General features: G+C 47.8%; 1 protein-coding gene across 1 annotated transcript; it reads left to right on the forward strand.

Annotated features, from left to right (window-relative positions):
* Positions 1-6,674: 6,674 nt before the first annotated feature.
* LOC116878481 (glutathione S-transferase theta-1) lies at positions 6,675-16,329 on the forward strand. Its single transcript, XM_032876022.1, has 5 exons — positions 6,675-6,845; positions 8,728-8,815; positions 10,586-10,736; positions 15,478-15,654; positions 15,858-16,329. Exons 1-5 carry the CDS (start codon positions 6,734-6,736, stop codon positions 16,050-16,052), a joined length of 723 nt encoding a protein of 240 aa, XP_032731913.1. The 5' UTR covers positions 6,675-6,733; the 3' UTR covers positions 16,053-16,329.
* The last annotated feature ends 1,894 nt before the right edge of the window (positions 16,330-18,223 follow it).

Consider the following 18,223-nt stretch of genomic DNA (forward strand, 5'->3'; position numbering starts at 1 on the left):
GATGGCTTCTGAGCCTGGACAGTTGGAGTAAGCACAGGGTATGTACGGTGTGGGGGAGGGTGGTGGTCTTGGGTCCCCCCAGATCCCAAAAAGAGTTTAAAAACTGAAAGTTAAATATAATTAAGGGCACCCTGCTGGTTCAGTTGGTAGAGCAAGCAAATCTTGATCTCAGGATCGTGAGTTTGAGCCCCACATTGGGCATAGAGCTGACTTAAAAAAAAAATAGACTGGGGGCTCTTGGGTCGCTCAGTCAGTTAGGCATCCCACACTTGATTTCGGCTCAGGTCATGATCTCAGGGTTGTGAGTTGAGCCCTGCATCAGGTTCCGCCCTCAGTGCAAAGTCTGCTTGAGATTTTCTCCCCCCCATCCACTCATGTGCATTTGCATTCACACATTCTCTCTCTCTCAAATAAATAAATATATAAATGTTTTAAAAAATCAACTGGATTTAATACAACTTAGAAAATAAATATGATAAAATTATCAATAATAATAGTTGATGAATTCAATACTCCATTCTCAATAATGAATGAAACAAGATAGAAGATTGTGAAGGAAGTAGAGAACTTGAATGATGCTGTAAACCAATGGACCTACTAGATATATACGCAGAACACTTCACACAATGACCACAGAATATGCAATCTTTTTTTTCTTTTAATTTTTTTTTTTTTTTTTTTAGTAATCTCTACACGTAAAGTGGAGCTCAAACTCACAACCCCAAGGTCAAGAGTTGCATGCTCTTCTGACTGAACCAGCCAGACACCCTGGAATACACATTTCTTCTCAAGTGCACATGGAATATTCTCCAGGATAGATCATCTGTAAGGTCACAAAATAAATCTCTATGAATTTAAACAGTTTGAAGTCATATCATGTATGTTCTTGGAACATAATGAGTGAAATTAGAAAGTAACGGAAGGAAAACTAGAAATACCTGGAAATTAAACAGTATATTCTTAAACAACCACAGAGAAGTTAGAAAATACCTCTAACACACAGAAACAAAAACACAGGGGCACTTGGGTGGTTCAGTCTGTTAAGCGTCTGCCTTTGGCTCAGGTTATGATCCCAGGGTCCTGGGATCGAATCCACAGGGAGCTCCCTGCTCAGTGGGAGTCTGCTTCTCCTTCTCCCTCTGCCCCTCATCCCATTCCCTCCTCATGCTCTCTTTCTCTCCGTCCCTCCCCTCTCTCCTGCTCTCTTGCTCCCTCATGCTCTCAAATAAATAAAAATCTTAAAAAAAAAAAAAAAGAACAAACACTAAGCCTTCACAAACTCTTCCAAAAAAAAAAAAAAAGAAAAGAAGAAGAAGAAGAAGAAGAAGAAGAAGAAGAAGAAGAAGAAGAAGAAGAAGAAGAAGGAAAAGAAGAAGAAACATTTCCCATCCGATTCTGTTGTTACCAGGTAGAGAATCGGTTCTGAACTCAGGTTTTCCTTCTGGCAGCTTGAAAATCAATACTTGAGACACAAATGATGGTGGGAAAGGAGATGTTGCTTTATTCAGGAAGCCGGGAACCTGAGAAGATGGTGGACAAACATCTCAAAGATCATCTTCCCCATCCAGGTGAAGCCACAAGGTTTTAAATGGGAAGGCAGGGGAAGAGGGAGGGGGGTTTCATGGAGGTGACTCAGGCACCCAGACGGCAAGTCTTATGTGGACATGACCCTGAACAAACTTGCTGGCATCACTGGCAGCTGTTTTTGAGTGTAGGCAGGCTTTATCTTTCAGGAGAGTTTGCTCCTTCACTCCTCATGGCCAGTGGTCTGCAAATTTCAAGGAAAGTTCTGCTACAGATCAAGGAATTCAGGTCAGCAACCAAGGAGTACATTAGCTTGAAGACTGATTGGAGTACTATTACACTAGGAAGCCAGTATGACCCTGAGATCAAAGCCAAGAAAAAGAGCACAAGAAAATAAAATTACATGGCAACGTCCCTTCTAAATGCAGGTGCAAAAATTCTCAACAAAATACCAGCAAATAATATCCATGGCACATTAAAAGGATTACACATCGTGACCAGGAATGCAAGAGCAGTTCAACATAGGAAAATCAATCAATATAACACACAATGGTAATAGAATAAAGAACAAAAATCCCATGATTATCTTAATAGATGCAGAAACAGCATTTGATGAAATCCACACCCTCTCAAGATAGAATTTCTCAACAAACAAAGAGTAGAAGGGAACTTCCTCAATTTGATAAAGGGCATCTATGAAAAACTTACAGCTAACAACACACTTGGTGGTGAAAGACTGAAAGTTGTCCCCCACCCCTATCAGGAACATAAAAGGATGTTCGGGGTCAACAGAGGGACAGACCAGACCTAGTACCCTCCCTCACAGAGCTACGTGGGAAATTAAAACTGTCTGATAGCATGACCTCAGTGTAATTCTGCCCTACTCCCCAGTTTCTTTATTTTCCTAGCTTTATTGAGGAACAATTGACGAATAAAAATTGTATGTATTGGGCGCCTGGGTGGCTCAGTCGTTAAGTGTCTGCCTTCAGCTCAGCTCATGATCCCAGGGTCCTGGGATTGAGTCCCACATCGGGCTCCGCTCGGCGGGAAGCCTGCTTCTCCCTCTCCCACTCCCCTTGCTTGTGTTCCCTCCCTAGCTGTGTCTCTCTCTTTCAAATAAATAAATAAAATCTTTAAAAATTGTATGTATTTTAAGCATACAACGTGATGTTTTCATATACACATACATTGTGGAATGATGACCACAATCAAGCTAACTAACATATCCACCATCTCACATAGTAGCCATTTTGTCATTATGGTTGAGAACAAAGGGGGTGTACCCTGTTAGCAAATGTCAAATGTACCATCCAGTACTGTTAACTACAGTCACCATGCTGTACATTAGATCCCTGGAACTTATTCGTCCTGCATATCTAAAACTTTGTTACTTTGATCAACAGCTCCCCATTCCCCCATCCCCTGGTAATCATCTAGTCTCTGCTTCTAAGGGTTTCTTTTCTTTTTTTTTTTTTTTTTAATTTCACATACACATGAGATTATGCAGTATTCATCTATCTGTGTCTAGTTTGTTTTACTTAGCATAGTGACCTCCAGGTTCATCCCTGTTGTTTCAAATGACAAGATTACCTTTTTTTTTTTTTTTTTAAGATTTTAAGTCATCTCTACACCAGTGTGGAAGTCGAGTTTACAATCCCAAGATCAAGAGTTGCATGCTTTACTGACTGAGCCAGCCAGCTGCCCCAAGATTATCTTCTCTTTAAGGCTGAATAATAATCTGTGTGTGTATGTGTATGTGTGTATATATATTCCATAATACTATATCTATAATGGAATATCTATATATCTGTAATGGAATATCTATCTATGTCTCCTAAAGTCACTAAAACGGAATCTGGAGGCCAGAGGGGGGACCTCTCATGCCATCACACTTGATGTCAATTATAGGGAGAATTGTCAATTACAGACCTCAACAGGAAAAGATGTCCAGTATTGCTCCTATAAGAAATTCATTACCCCAGGGGCACCTGGGGTCTCAGTCAGTTAATCGTCTGCCTTTAGCTCAGGTCGTGATCCTGGGGTTCTGGGATCGAGCCCTGCTTTGGGATCCTTGCTCAGCGGGAACCGGCTTCTCCCTTTCCTCCCTGCTCGTGCTCTTGCTATCTCTGTCTCTCTTTCTCAAATAAAAAGAAGGGAAGAAATCCATTACCCCAGTAACACAGCCAATGAGACCCCGACCACTCTGAATTCTTGTTTTTCTCTATTGGACTCTCGTTCAAAACAACCCCCCTCAACATTTTCCTTCTTAGTAAAATACTGTTCCTCCCTATCATTTGCGGGATTTGTCTGTAGTTTTTGCCCTAGCTTGCACGTCCTGAGTTGCAGTTCTCTGCTATTCAAGAATAAACCAATTTTTGCTAGTAAAAGAACTTCTATGTTGAAGGTCAACAGTTTCTAACAAGCTCATGGTCAAGGCTGTTGCTGCTGCTCTAAGGGCCACAATGTGAGTAACAAGTACCTAAATCATGTAAACTCTTCAATGCGAAAGCTTTTTTTTTTCCTTAAGATATTTAAATGCACCTATGTTCCTTGCCAAAGATGGTAGTGGTTTAAATGTCAAGAAGGTGGGATGCCCGAGGAGAGCAACTGGCCCTCCTGTCACCAGGTGCTCCTGTCACTGCCTGGAGCAATGCCCTATCTGGCTTCCTGAGTTCTTTGGACCCTTTGGCCAGGACTGGCTACAAATGAAAGTGAGAGGCACCTTGATCAAAGATTATTAAGAAATTGAAGATGGCAAGAACAAAGCATTAAAGCAACTGTGGGACCCATTTATCTGTGGGTGGGGGGACCGGGCAGTTGCACAGGTTGCACACCTATGAAGCCTTGGAAGGTGTGGCAGACAGACTCTCAACTGATCCCCCGGGGCGCCTGGGTGGCTCAGTTGGTGAAGTGTCTGCCTTCGGCTCAAGTCATGATCTCAGGGTCCTGGGATCGAGTCCCGCACTGGGCTCCCTGCTCAGTGGGGAGCCCGTTTCTCCCTTTCCTTCTACTGTTACCCCCTGCTTGTGCTCTCTCACTCACTGTGTCAAATAAATACATAAATCTTTTAAAAAAAAGAACCGACCCCCCCCAATGATCTTAGATGATATTCATATCTTTTTATAATTCCTTCCCCTCAAGTGTGTCCAGGGCCCATGTCTTGCTTCTGAGTCACAGAAAGTGACAAAGGTGATAGAATGTCACTTCTGAGATTATGTTTCATTATACAAGACTCTATCTTGCTAGCAGACTGGTTCTACAGGCTCTCTCCCTTGCTGGCTTTGAAGAACTGAGCAACCATGTTAGGAGGTCCCTGGGGCAAGGAGCTGAGAATGGCCAGCAAGAAACCAGGACCCTCAATTCTATCATGGCAAGGAAATGAATTTGGCCAAAAACCCGAGTGAACTTGAAAGTGGATCCTTCCCCATTTGAGCCTTAGATGAGAACCCAGTCCTGGCTGGCACTTGGATTGCAGTCTTCCTGAGGACCCAGTGAACCCAGGCCCATACCTCTGATCCACAGAAAGTGTAAGATAATAAATATGTGTTGTTTTAAGCCATTAAGTTCATGGTAATTTGTTATGTAGCAATAATTAATGAATACAGATGGTCTTTCTAACTCTCTAAAGCTCTCAGGTGGAAGCTGCCTTGCAGGTGGTCTGGCTTGTTTCATCCTCACTCTGCCTCCCCAGGTTTGCTGGGAGATTGCACTTCCGAGACTGCTCTGAGCGCTGGTTGGGAGCATTCTGTCTAAAGGGCCTTGATCTCTTTTTCCATAAAATAATAAATCCCTCATTCTCTTGTGAGTTGAGTTATGTGACTCAGATCCTAAGAAAAAGATTAATCCTGTAATATGGACCAAATTAGGTTTTGAGGCTTCAAGATTGAGGCTGAGCCCTAGACAGGACCTTGCCCAGCTCCTTCTGGGGGAATGCCCTCCTCCTGGGGGTCAGCAGGAAGTGGGGATCAAGTAACTGACCTCCTCTGAGGGTCTAGCCCCTTTTTCAAACTTCAACATCTGATATCTGAAGTTTTTGTCCTTCCTTAAATTTTTTTTTTTTCAGTTGAGAATCATTATTACCAACATTTGCTTTCTTTGCAAAGAGCTTTCTTACTGTGTAGAAAACATTATGTTCTTGTGGATGCATTTTCAGTTGGACTTATGTTAGGAAATGACACCGATGCCTCACCAGCGAGGTTGCATGCTTTGGGGGATACCCGGGCCATAAGGCACAGGCCTGAAATTAGGGCTTAGCAGGTGAATCCGGGCATGATGACTTGTAAAGGCCCTGTAGCTCTCTAGCCTCCCCATTATTTTATCTATCTATCTATCTACCTATTTATTGTTGAGATATAATTGACACTGTGGAAGTTTGAGGTGTACAGCCTGTTGATTTGATACATTTATACAGTGTAACATGAGCTAACAGTCTATTATGTCACCTAATTACCATTTCTTTTTTTGTAGGGAGAATAAGATTAGCTTCTTAGCAACTTTGAAATTGTACTACAGTTGTTGTCTATATTGTTGACAACTAATGTTGACCAATAATCATTATGTTGTGATTGATCTCCACAACTTATTTATCTCTTGTTGCAAGTTTGTACCCTTACCCATTTTTCCAGTTTCCCCACCTCCCAGTCTTTGGTAACTACCATTCTACTTGGTCTCTATGAGTTTGGCTTTTTTTAGATTTCATAAATAAGTGTGATTACACTGTATTTGTCTTTTCCTCTTGGACCTATCTCACTTAGCATACTGCCCTCAAGGTCCGCTCAGGTATCACGATCTCTGGAGTGTTCTTGGGAACATGGACTCTGTTGCCAGACTTCCTGGGTCCATAATCACTTACTGCCTCAATCTCGACATCTCTAAAATGGAGATGATAGGAAATTCTGACAGCGACAACGTGGATGAACCTTGAAGACAGCATGGTAAGTGAAATAAGGTTGTCACGAAGGACTGGGGACCTCCGCGGGACCCTTGGAGGGGAGACCTACGCGTCACCGCCCCGCCTGCTCTGCTCCGCGCTCTTGGTCCGAACCCCTCAGACACGCTCTTGGCCGCTCCAGCGATTGGACCAAAGTCCCGGTGCCCGGAGCCCGGAGTGGGTGCCCGGAGCCACCCAACCGGGAGTGGAGGCTGGTGGGGCGTGGCCCGAGGACAGTGTGTGTTCCTGGCTGCGCTCTGGTGTGTCGGTCTGGCCGCCATGGGGCTGGAGCTTTACCTGGACATGCTGTCCCAGCCCTGCCGCGCCGTCTACATCTTTGCCAAGAAGAACCGCATTCCCTTCGAGCTGCGCCCGGTGGACCTGCTCAAAGGTGGGCCCAGGCTTGGGTTTGGGAACCGAGAGATCGGGGAGGAACGGGGAGGCCAAATCTTACTTAAGAGGACGCCCGGCGCCCACCTCTTCTTGGGGCCATTGCTGAAACAGGTGAGCCACCGGGGAGATCCGAGAGAGTCGGGTAATCAATCCCCCAAACTGGGCTCGGTCCCGCGGGATAGACGATGGGGCGCGGCCGAGGCCGAGTGAACGAGTGAGGGGCGGGCGGGGGGGGGAGCAGCTTGAGGAAAAAGAGAGACCTGGTGAACGAAAACAGGGTGCACCTGGACAGAGGGAGAGAGGAGCTCCAGAAAAGAGATGGGGGCAGGAGGCGAGGGGTTAGGGGGCCGAGCATAGAGACTGGGACAGAGCCCAGTCCCTCCTCTGTGGCCCCCAACTGCCAAAACTCTGCAACGGCCAGTCACCAGGGTCCCCACTTTCCAGCCCAGCACTATGCATTGGCCCCATCTGCCTTGGGGGCCCCCTTCTGTCCCTACTTCTTGGGCATTGCCTTCTGCTTTCCCTTGTTCTCTGCCTTCTTGTGCCTGCTGGGAGGGCTCCCCCCACCATGCTGGGGGCTTGAAGGGAGACTGCTGGGAGACTGCGGGAACATGTTGAGCCCTGCACTCCTGAGCTGGAGGGTTTGTGTGTCTGGTAGGCTCCCAAGGCTCCAAGGACAGCTGAGGAAGCAGAATGGAGGTATTGCTTGGTGGGCAGATGGGGTAACTCTGCTTGGCTGAGCCTCCAACACCCACCCCCCACCCCCACCCCCATCACTTTACCACTCACTCCCTTGCCTGCCTTCATGCCTTTGAACTGGCCTGTCCCTCTGCCCAAATCTTCATCTTCTTCCAGTCTGCTGGGGGGATTTCCCACTTGTCCTCCCCAGGGGTCATCTCTGCCATGTACAGGGGACAGGGCATGGAAGGAACATCCCAAACAGGCTGTTAAATAAAGGGTGCAGAGCGGTGGGTTTCACTAGGAGAGCAGGGCAGGTGTGTCTAGTGAAGTCACAGTGTGAAGGGAGGGAGAAGGGAGGACAGTGGGTGTGTTGAGCCTAGAGTGTTAAGGCAATCATGTATGGCTTCGAGGAGCTTCCGCCTGATCCTGGGGTAATGGGGAGCCACTGAAGACTGTTGAGCAGGATGGTGGATGATAAGCTTACATGCTCTTTAGAAGCTTCTCTCTGACAGCATCTGCAGGAGTAGGAGCCACTCACACAAACTCAAGCAGAGGCCAGGGGCCCAGGGGACATGAGGCTGCATCTTTTGCGGGTTGTGGGTGGGACAAAAGTGTGACTGTTCCAGCTCCAGCAGAACCTAAAGGCAGGGCCAGCCCTAGCCCAGTGGCCTAGGGCAGGGTGAACAAGGGGACACAGAGGAGCTGGTAGAAGTTGTTTGCAAGTAAATAGATACTGGGAGAAAGCCACTTCTCTGTGTTTAGTGACCTTACCTTAGAGTCCACAGGGAAAGGGGCACTATAAGGAATTAGAGCTCCATTCGGGTAACTAGCCACCTCACTCTGGCAGACTGGAGCATCCTGAATGTGAACTTATGAGGCCAGGGATGGTGTAGAGGTGGTGGGTGGGGTGCATGTGAAGGCCCAGCTGAAGCATCACATCTTGCCCCTTGGGCTGTGGGTGGAGCTTGTGCCCAATGGGAATTGGCATGGCTGGGGCTCTTGAGGTCCATTTTGCAACATTTGGCAGAATAGTGTCCTGCCCCTACCCAAGTGGCCCTCACTAGCCTTTGCCATGCAGAAGAGCACCTGGGGGCTGGAGAAGAACCATGGAATTGGGGCCTGGGTTTAGTAGGGAGTGGACACAGGCCTTGCAGGGCTCAGTGTTTCCTTCCTCACCCACCATGATGGGCTCTCTGCAGGCCAGCACCTCAACGATGCCTTTGCCCGGGTGAACCCCCTGAAGAAGGTGCCTGCTTTGAAGGATGGAGACTTCACCTTGACTGAGAGGTAACTGGGACACTGGAGCTGCCACCAGAACTCACTGGAACCATCTGGTCCCTTTATTTTACTTTTTTATTTTATTTACTTTATTTTATTTACTTATTTATGTTAAAGAGAGAGAACTCGAGTGAGCAGAGTGAGGGGCAGAGGGAGAGGGGGAGAGAGAGAGTCCATGAGCAGACTCCTCACAGAGCTCAGAGCCCCACTGGCTAGATTCCAGGACCCTGAGATCATGACCTGAGCCGAAACCAAGAGTCGGCCGCTTAACTGACTGAGCAGCCCAGGCGCCCTTTAACCCTCTATTTTAGAGACAAAAAAACTAAACTCCTCAGAAGTGAAGGGTCCTTAGCCTAACAACCCATAGAGAGTCAGGGTTGGAACCCGGACCCAGGCCTATCTGCTGGTCCAGTTCACGGGAATGCTTGGACAAGTAAGCATATTTTACTTCTGTACCCATCCTGTGTTTGTTGGTGAGAGTACCCCAGGGCAGGGGCGTAGGACAGGGAAGGGATGGCGCTCTGGCTTGAGATGCCCCATGGGCCTCTGGTCTACCCAGTGACTCCAAGTCTGGGCTGCAGCCTCCTTGGGTGGGTCTCCCCCAAGGGAGGACTGTGAGGCATGTGGGTGTTTTACATCCCAACATATCCCAAGAAGTGGAAACCTCTTTAGGGAAGTTCACACCCACCCACCCACCACCCACCCCCACTCTGCTCCTTTTATCACCTATGTCACCCCTCCTATAACAAGGAGAACTTGAAGCTTTTGAACTTATCTCTGGAATCTTGAGATGGATGCATTCCCCCCGAGAATTCCTGACATTATGTCAGTGTCATTTTCTTCTTTCTGCTGCTCTCTGCTGTCTTGGGTCCTTGTGTCACCCAGTGTTGAGCACCCATGGTGCCTGCCAGGGGCATAGTGCGATTTCTGAATTTCTCTGTGTCTTTTCTCACCGTCAGGAGGTCTGTGACTCCCAGGGACCTGCAGCTGTCCCCAGAGGTGGTTTGAACAATTAGCTGGGAGGAAAAAGAGCTCCAGAATATCTTGTACAGACAAGTGAGTTGTTAAGCCAAGACGTGGATACAGGATTCCTAATAGGGAACGGAGGTTTTCTGCCCTTACTGGCTGGGGTGCACAACCCTTGGAGTAACCCAAGTTCCTGAAAGCTTTCTTATGGCTCCAAATTCATGCTTCTCAGGGCCCTTCCAGATCCATGCCTGTCCCAACACCATGGTAGCCCTCATGACCTAGGGCGGGAGGAGAGCTCCAGGCGCCTGCTCTGTTCTGCTGTTCCATGATCCGGCAGCAGCCCCAGTGTTTCCTACAGGTTGCTTTAGGGAGGATAAAGGAACGACTGGAAAGCCTTTTTGAGCAGTCAGGCCATCTGAGGCTGGTATGGGTGCCAGAGGATGAGAATGGACGTAGACTGGAAAGAACTGAGCTTTAAGGGTTAGCTTTGATGGCATCTCCTCCAGGAAGCCCTCTGGCCCTCTGATCAGAGACTGACTCTGAACAGGATACTCTTGGCAGGATACTCTGCTATGGGCTTTTGCCCGGTGCTAGGATGAGCTTGGGTGTTAGTCTCGGAAAGACTCTTAGCCCTGCCACCAACGGCTCTGTGCCCAGGGCAAGTCCCGTCAGTGTTCTAAGCCTGACTTCCTTCTCTGGAGAATGAGGCAAAGACCTTGGCTCATTGTCAGGAATATTAAAGAAGGGAATTTGATTAAGCCCCTAGCCTAGAGTCTTTCCTCCACCCATCATGTCCTCCCTCCCCTTCAGTGTGGCCATCCTGCTCTACCTGACCCGGAAGTATAAAGTCCCTGACCACTGGTACCCCCAAGATGTACAGGCCCGCGCCCTTGTGGATGAGTATCTGGCATGGCAGCACACGACCCTGCGGAGAAGCTGCCTCCGGACCCTGTGGCACAAGGTGAGGCCCTGAGGGCATCGCCCCAAAAGGGCAAAAGCACCCTCGCATTCTTTTCCGTTTGGATAGTCTCTGTTGACCTAACTTTGACTCGATAATTCTTTCTTCTGTTGGGCCCACGTTGCTATTAAACCCATCTAATACAGTCTTCATTTGAGATTTTGGTAAGGGAAAATCTGTGTTCTAAGGTGGTCAGCCAAGTCAGCAAAGGAGTCCCAGCCACTGGCCCAGGGCTATTCCGGGTTCTTCTCTCTGCCCTGCTTCCATGCATGCGCCAGAAGTACCAAGTATGCAGAAATAGAAGGGTATAAATTACCCCTTTTGTCTGTGCTCGGGGCTCAGACCTTTGGAGATCACTCTCCTCTGAGCCAGTAGGTGTTAAATAAACTCTGATCCTCCAAAGTTCCCAAAAGATCGCCCGATGGTACTTCTGTCAGGACCCAATCCAGGTTCTGTAACAACATGTATTTTTCAGTTCTAGAAATTCCATTTGCTTCTTTTTTAAATCTCCTTTTCTGTGCTGAAATGCACCATCTGTTTACCCATTTAGTCCATCTTTTCTTCTAAATTCTTGGACATATTTATAATAGTTACTTTAAAGTCTTTGCAGCTAATTTTCATAATTGTGTCCCCTGTGGGTCTGTTTCTGTTGGCCATTTTTTATCCTCCTGATTACGGGTCACATTGTCTTCTTTTTTTGCATGTCTTATGGTATGCTAGACATTATGTTCAACAAAAGGTAGAGAGGCATATGGGTGGCTCAGTCATGATCCCCGGGGTCCTGGGATTAAGCCCCTTGCTCAGCAGGGAGCCGCCTTCTCCCCTTCTCTCTGACTGCCAGTCCCCCTGCTTGTGCTCTCTTGCTCTCTCTCTCTCCCCCTCTATGTGTCAAAAAAATTAATAAAATCTTAAAGAAAAAAAAAAGTCACATGCTCTTCCGTCTGAGCCAGCCAAGTGCCCCTGTATGGTTCCAGTTATATGAAATTCCTATTCTGTTCATAAAGACAAAAAAGTAGAAGGATGGCTGCTTCCTCCCAGAAGGGAGGAGGGAATGGGAAGTTGTTGTTTAATGGGGACAGAGTTTCAGTTTGGGATGATGAATGAGTTCTGGAGATGGATGGTGCTCTTACCTGACCCCTGAGTCTAGGTTCCTGAGTCACAGAAATGAACATGGAACTTCAGAGAAAGAAAACAGGTGGAGTTAGTTTATTAGAGATAGCTTGTATAAAAGGGGGCCAGCAAGAAAGAGGAATGTCGCTATACCCGCCCTATGGTAGGAGGCTTAGAAAGGCCCTTTTCCAAAGCGTGAAGGGCTGGAAGTGGTGAAGCATCCTTCAGTCCCATGGTCATGATCTAGTGGGCGTCACCTTTTAGTGGACACAAGACAATCACAAGATGCTTTTCTTCATGGTCGACATTCTTTTAGGGCTCCTGGAAAATAGAAAAACTTGTGCAAGCAGGCTTTAAATTGTTACTTCTAATTTTGCCCAGACAACCATTCATTCTCTTTCCCAGAAGAAGGTGTTTGTCTCTAAACTTATGGCCATTTTTAAAAAAGATTTTGTTTATTTATTTGACAGAGAGAGAGAGTTCACAATAGGAAGAGAGGCAGGCAGAGAGAAGGGGAGGCAGGCTCCCTGCTGAGGACCCTGAGATCGGGGCTTGATCCCAGGACCCTGAGATCATGACCTGAGCCGAAGGCAGAGGCTTAACCCACTGAGCCACCCAGGCGCCCCAGCTTATGGAAACTTTTAACCCTTGTCTCAGACCAGGGACTTTCACAGGAATTAAGTAAGTCCCTCTTGCTTTCCCTAGACGATCTCAGCAGTGATGGTTGTACAAGAGTGTGAATGTGCTTAGTGCCATGGAACTGTACACTTAAAAATGGTTAAGATGGGAAATTTTATTATGCATTTCTTACCACAATTAAAAATAAAAAATTTATAGTTAACTTGTAATTGGTAGAAAAATCATTAATGCACTATTTTGCATTCTTTTCTTATACTAAGTCTTCAGAATCTCATGTGTGTTATGCGTATACCTCACAACTCAGCTAGGACTAGCCATATTTTAAGAGTTCACTAGCAGCTACCATATCAGACAACATAGGTTTAGGCTTTCTTTCTTTTTCATTTTTTTGTCTTTTATTTTCTATTTTTAAAAGTTCTATAACTCTTTGATGGCTTTAAGGAAAGATAAGATTATTTTCTTTCAACCATTGTTATGATGGGAACTATGGTTTTTGTGACATTGATGTCCTAATCAGAAGCAGGATTCCTCATTTTTTAAAGTGTATGGATAGGGGCGCCTGGGTGGCTCAGTTGGTTAAGCATCTGCCTTTGGCTCAGGTCATGATCCCAGGGTCCTGAGATTGAGCCCTACATCATGCTCCCTGCTCAGCAGGCAGTCTGCTTCTCCCTCTCCTTCCCCCGCCTCATACTCTCTCTCTCTCTCTCAAATAAATAAATAAAATCTTAAAAAAACCCAATAAAGTGTATTGCTAATTGTGGGTTATGAGCTTTATTTCTCTGTTTCCTGTCATTTTTTATATAAAACAGAAACAGAGGACAAACGTTCAAAAGACCTCTCCCTTGCCCTCACTCCTTCCTGGGAGGCCGTTCTGCTCTGGGGTCCAGTGGGAGTCCTTCTAGTTTATGATTTTATACATTATTGCACTTAGTTGTCATTATAAGCAAAATAAAGTTTTGCTTTGCATGTTTAAAATTTTATATAAATGCTCTCATATCGCTCTGCATTGTGCATTTTTCTATATTGCTGTGGGCGGATCTAATTTATCCATTTTAACTACTCTACAGTAATTCATTATATAAATAAATTGCAATGTACTTATTACCCTAGTATGATCTGTTATATTTAAAGAGGAACAAAACCGCTCTTCCAAAGGGAAATGGTAGATAATCTCTGGCAGGGGCGAGGCCAAGAAAAAATGAGGGAGGAGGGCTAGCTGGGGTTGTGCAAATTGAGAGTTCATTGTGCCCTCTGATGCAGTGGCTTCTCCCCAGCATCAGCCTTAGATACTGAGCAGGCATACCCTGTGGCCAGCACCCTTTATATGGAGAAGAAGCTAGAGGGGCACCTGATTGGCTGTTGGTTAAACCTCTGCCTTTGGCTCAGGTCATGATCCCAGGATCCTGGGATTGGGATAAAGCCCTGCGTTGGGCTCCCTGCTCAGCAGGGAGTCTGCTTCCTCGCTGCCCCTCTACCCACTTGTGCTTGCTCTTTGTCTGTTTCAAATAAGTAAAATCTTAAAAAATAAAGCTGGAAATCTGGACTCATATATGAAATGCCCCCATTTTTAAATGTCAGCAACTGATCCATATTTTAATTTTTGTTTTTATTTCTTTTAGAGAGAGAGAGAGTGGGGGAGGGGAGGGACGCAGAGAGAGAGAGAGAGAATCCTAAGCAGTCTCCATGCCTAACGTGCAGCCTGATGTGGGGCTCAGTCCCATGATCCTATGATGATGACCCGAGCTGAGATCAAGAGTTGGACATTTAGAGGTGCCTGGGTGGCTCAGTGGGCTAAAACCTCTGCTTTCGGCTCAGGTCATGATCTCAGGGTCCTGGGATGGAGCCCCATATCAGGCTCTCTGCTCGGCAGGGAGCCTGCTTCCCCCTCTCTCTGAGCCTGCCTCTCTGACTATTTGTGATCTCTGTCAAATTAAAAAAAAAACAAAAAACAAAAAAATTTAAAAAAAAGAAAGAGTTGGACATTTAACTGACTGAGACACCCAGGCACCCCCTGATCCATATTTTTAAAAAACTCTGTAGTCAAAGGAATGCCATTAGCTCAGGGCTGGCCTCCAGGGCACCAGTGAGAGACTGCTGATTCTGTCTACCTTTTATGGGGGAGGAAACTGAAGCCCGAAGCCAGGGCTCATGTACAATCCTAGTCATGTTGACCTGAGTTCCAGGCTCCCCCAAGCAACTTAATGAAATGAAGCATGAAGCATTCTTCCCTTGCTCCTCATCCACTGTATCTCCCTATAGCTCTGTCAGCCATGATGCTGTTGATGCTTCCCCCTAAAACACCTTCCTTCCAGATCCTGGACACTACCCTTTCCTAGCCCCCCTCCTTAGTTCCTGGTAGCTCGCTGTCAGAAAATGTCCATTCTACTCTTGGCTTAGTCTTTTCTTGGCTGTGCCATCTCAGGCAACTGACTGTCCCTCTCACTGACTGTCCCACTTTTCCATTTATAAGAGAGTCATGTACTATTATTCCTATAATATAGATGAGGAAATTGAGGCTCAGAGGGTTTAGGTATTTTATTTTAGGCCACATGCTTTGTAAGTGGCAGAGTAGAAACCTTGTAAGCCAATCCTAATTATTTATCCAGTAAGTGGTACTGACTTTACATTCAGGGGAAAGAGGTTATAACATAGACTGTCCCTAGGCTAGCCGCCTACTTTCAAAGTATGAAACTCATTGTTCAACTCCCCCCTGAGTCATTCTCAAAGGGGTTTGAGTCATTCTCAAAGGGGTTTGAGTCCTGTCAGATGCCCTCTGAGGCTCAGCCATCAGAGATCACAGAAGCAGGAATATTTCTGGGATATTTCTGGAAACAGTGGTCCTTTGGGAATTTCCCTGCAGGCCCTGCCCAGCCTTCGAAGACAGGGGTATAGAACCAGAAAGCAGCTCAAACTGGGGTGGGGGAGGCACACTTGCCTTCCTGCCCCTGAGGCTGGGCTGGCCCCTAACTGTTTACTGTGCCTCCCCGCCTCCCAGGTGATGTTCCCTGTTTTCCTGGGTGAGCCAGTGTCTCCTGAGATGCTGGCAGCCACGCTAGCCGAGCTGGATGTGACCGTGCAGTTGCTTGAGGACAAGTTCCTCCAGAACAAGGCTTTTCTCATCGGGCCCCACATCTCACTGGCTGATCTGGTAGCCATCACAGAGCTGATGCATGTGAGTGCTATGGATAGGGTGGCTTGCTAGGTGGGGAGGGCCCTGGGTAGTCGCTGAAGTCTTGCTCACACTGCCCCCACCTGGCTATGGGCCATGCTTATGTGTGGAAACCTCTTCTGGGGCTCTGGGACCCCCAAATCAGGCAGAGGCTGCCATCCTTGACCTTACCTTCCACGCCCATCCTGTTTCCTTTCTCCCTGCAGCCTGTGGGTGCTGGCTGCCAAATCTTCGAAGGTCGACCCAAGCTGGCTGCATGGCGCCAGCGTGTGGAGGCAGCAGTGGGAGAGGATCTCTTCCAGGAGGCCCATGAGGTCATCATGAAGGCCAAGGAGTCCCCACCTGCAGACCCCACTGTAAAGCAGAAGCTGATGCCTGTGGTACTGGCCATGATTGGTTGAGCCAGGAAGCCCCGTCTCTGCACTTTGCCCTTGGCAGTTCACAAAGCACCTTCATTTCCAATGTCCCATGGGAGGCAGGCTCAGAGGGCTGTAGTGATTTGCCCGAGTGCCCCTGCACCTATGCTCCCCTGGTTAGACCCCTACACCCACACTATCTTGCACAGCTGCCTAAAAGCCACAGTGAGAATGGAATAGCCAGATCTCATCTCCTTTAATCACTGCATTTCATTTTCAGTTTGGGAAATAAACCTGGGCTAAGCCTGAGCCTACTCTTCTAGCTCGGATGTGTGATTTATTTGACCTGTTTTGGCCCTGGTCTTGGTCTCTGTCAGAAAGACAAGCCCTCTTCTGAGGCCCTGTGGGTCAGCTTCCCCATGATGGTTGCCAAGAGTGAAATTAACAGATGCCCTCCACTCTTCTAATTCTCAGAGAAAGTGATTTGTTCGACAGCATAGGGATCAGCAGGCATCCCACATGTGACTATAGGCATGATCATCAATCAGTTGGCTGGGCCAACCTCCCAGGACATGGCCCTCTGGCATCAAGTACTGTAGCTCAGAAGTCCTGCTTCTGTTTGCTGAATTGGTCGGGGTGGGGGTGGGGGGGGACAAAGCCAAACAGCAGCGCTCCCGGACAGGAATCAGTCATGCAGGGCCTTGAAGGCCATGCCTGTGATCTGTAAACCATAAATAGGCATAGTGTGCTCAGATTGCATTTCTTTATTTCTTTATATTTTAAGTAGGTTTCATACCGACTGTAGGGCTTGAACTCATGATCCTGAGATTAAGGGCTGCGTGCTCTACTGACTGAGCCAGCCAGACAACCCACCAGATTGTATTTAAAATTAATATTCTGGGGGAGCCTGGGTGGCTCAGTCATTGAGTGTCTGCCTTGGGCTCTGGTCATGATCCCTGGGATCCAGCCCCACATCGGCTCCCTGCTCCGTGAGGGAAGCCTGCTTCGTCCTCTCCCACTCCCCCTGCTTGTGTTCCCTCTCTTGCTGTGTCTCTGTCAAATAAATAAGTAAATAAAATCTTTAAAATAATATTCTGGCTCTCTGGTGGCATGTGGAGGTGGGGGGTGGGTTGGACTTGAGGGTGGCCAAAGAGAGCAAGGAAACTGGATATTATAGTAATCCTGCCAAAAGTGATTTGTGCAGGAGGGCAGGGCAATGAAGGGGATGGAGAACATGGCCCCTCCCAGCCTGGAGAGGGCTCCAGCACTAGCCAAGGAAGGCAGTCTCTCCGTGGGAGGGAGCGCGGGTAGGGAGGAGTGAGGGGGTGAGAGGGGGAAGGGGCGGATAGGTCTTACTTAAATCTTACTTAAAATTTCCAATAACATCCTTTTGCCAAGGGGTTTTCTCTGAATCTTGGCTTTGGGGGCAGGGTCTTCTTCCCCCAAGAGCCTCTCTTAGGGAATGGGGGGGGGGGCGGTTCATGTCCAGGGACCTCGGGGGCCAGAAAGTGTCATTTGGAGGGACTTGGCCCTGTAAAGGAAGTGGGGAATTTACAGACCTCCTGCAGACCTCTGGTTGGGCCACCCCTGGCTTCTGCCAACAGCTAGAAGGATTAGCTGGAGTGTAATAAATATGACCCCAGGAATTAGGGAGGGGTGGCTCACTCTTTCCGGAATTCCGGGCCTCTGCAGGGAGCTGGGGTCCAGAAACCTCCCGAGCCTCCATCGTGGGCACTAGGCCCAGGGGAGGCTACTGTACCTCCGTTTAGTGCCTCCCTTTGTGTCCTGGGGAGTCAGAAGCCCCTCCTCTCTCAGTTCCCTCCTTCAGTTCGGGCGAACTGAAGGCAGCCGAGCCCCTTCGATCCTAAATTCACTGAAGGTCCGTGCTGGAAGCGTTCTTGGTGTCCCGTTCCCATTACCACCCTCCACTGCACCATTTGACAAAGGTAGACGTTGAGGTCCGGGGAAGGGGTATGACCTGGCAGCGAAACTTCAGGTCACAGGCCAAATCTTCCAGGGCCTCTCCACCAAGAGAACTGCTGCCAGGGTTCCAGAGAAGGGAGGGAGGGAGAGTTGGGGCGCCGCTGATTGGCCCAAAGTTCTCCAGAGCTATCCAATGGGCAGGGAGGGTGTGGCGGGGCTCAGACACCCCCACCCCCAACCCTCTCCTCCGGATCGAGCTCCGCTCTAGGCTCTGTGGCCTGGCAGATTCTGCC

The sequence above is a fragment of the Lontra canadensis genome, unplaced genomic scaffold, assembly GCF_010015895.1.
Source record: "Lontra canadensis isolate GAN:19392208 unplaced genomic scaffold, GSC_riverotter_1.0 scaffold57, whole genome shotgun sequence".
NCBI classification, from domain to species: domain Eukaryota; kingdom Metazoa; phylum Chordata; class Mammalia; order Carnivora; family Mustelidae; genus Lontra; species Lontra canadensis.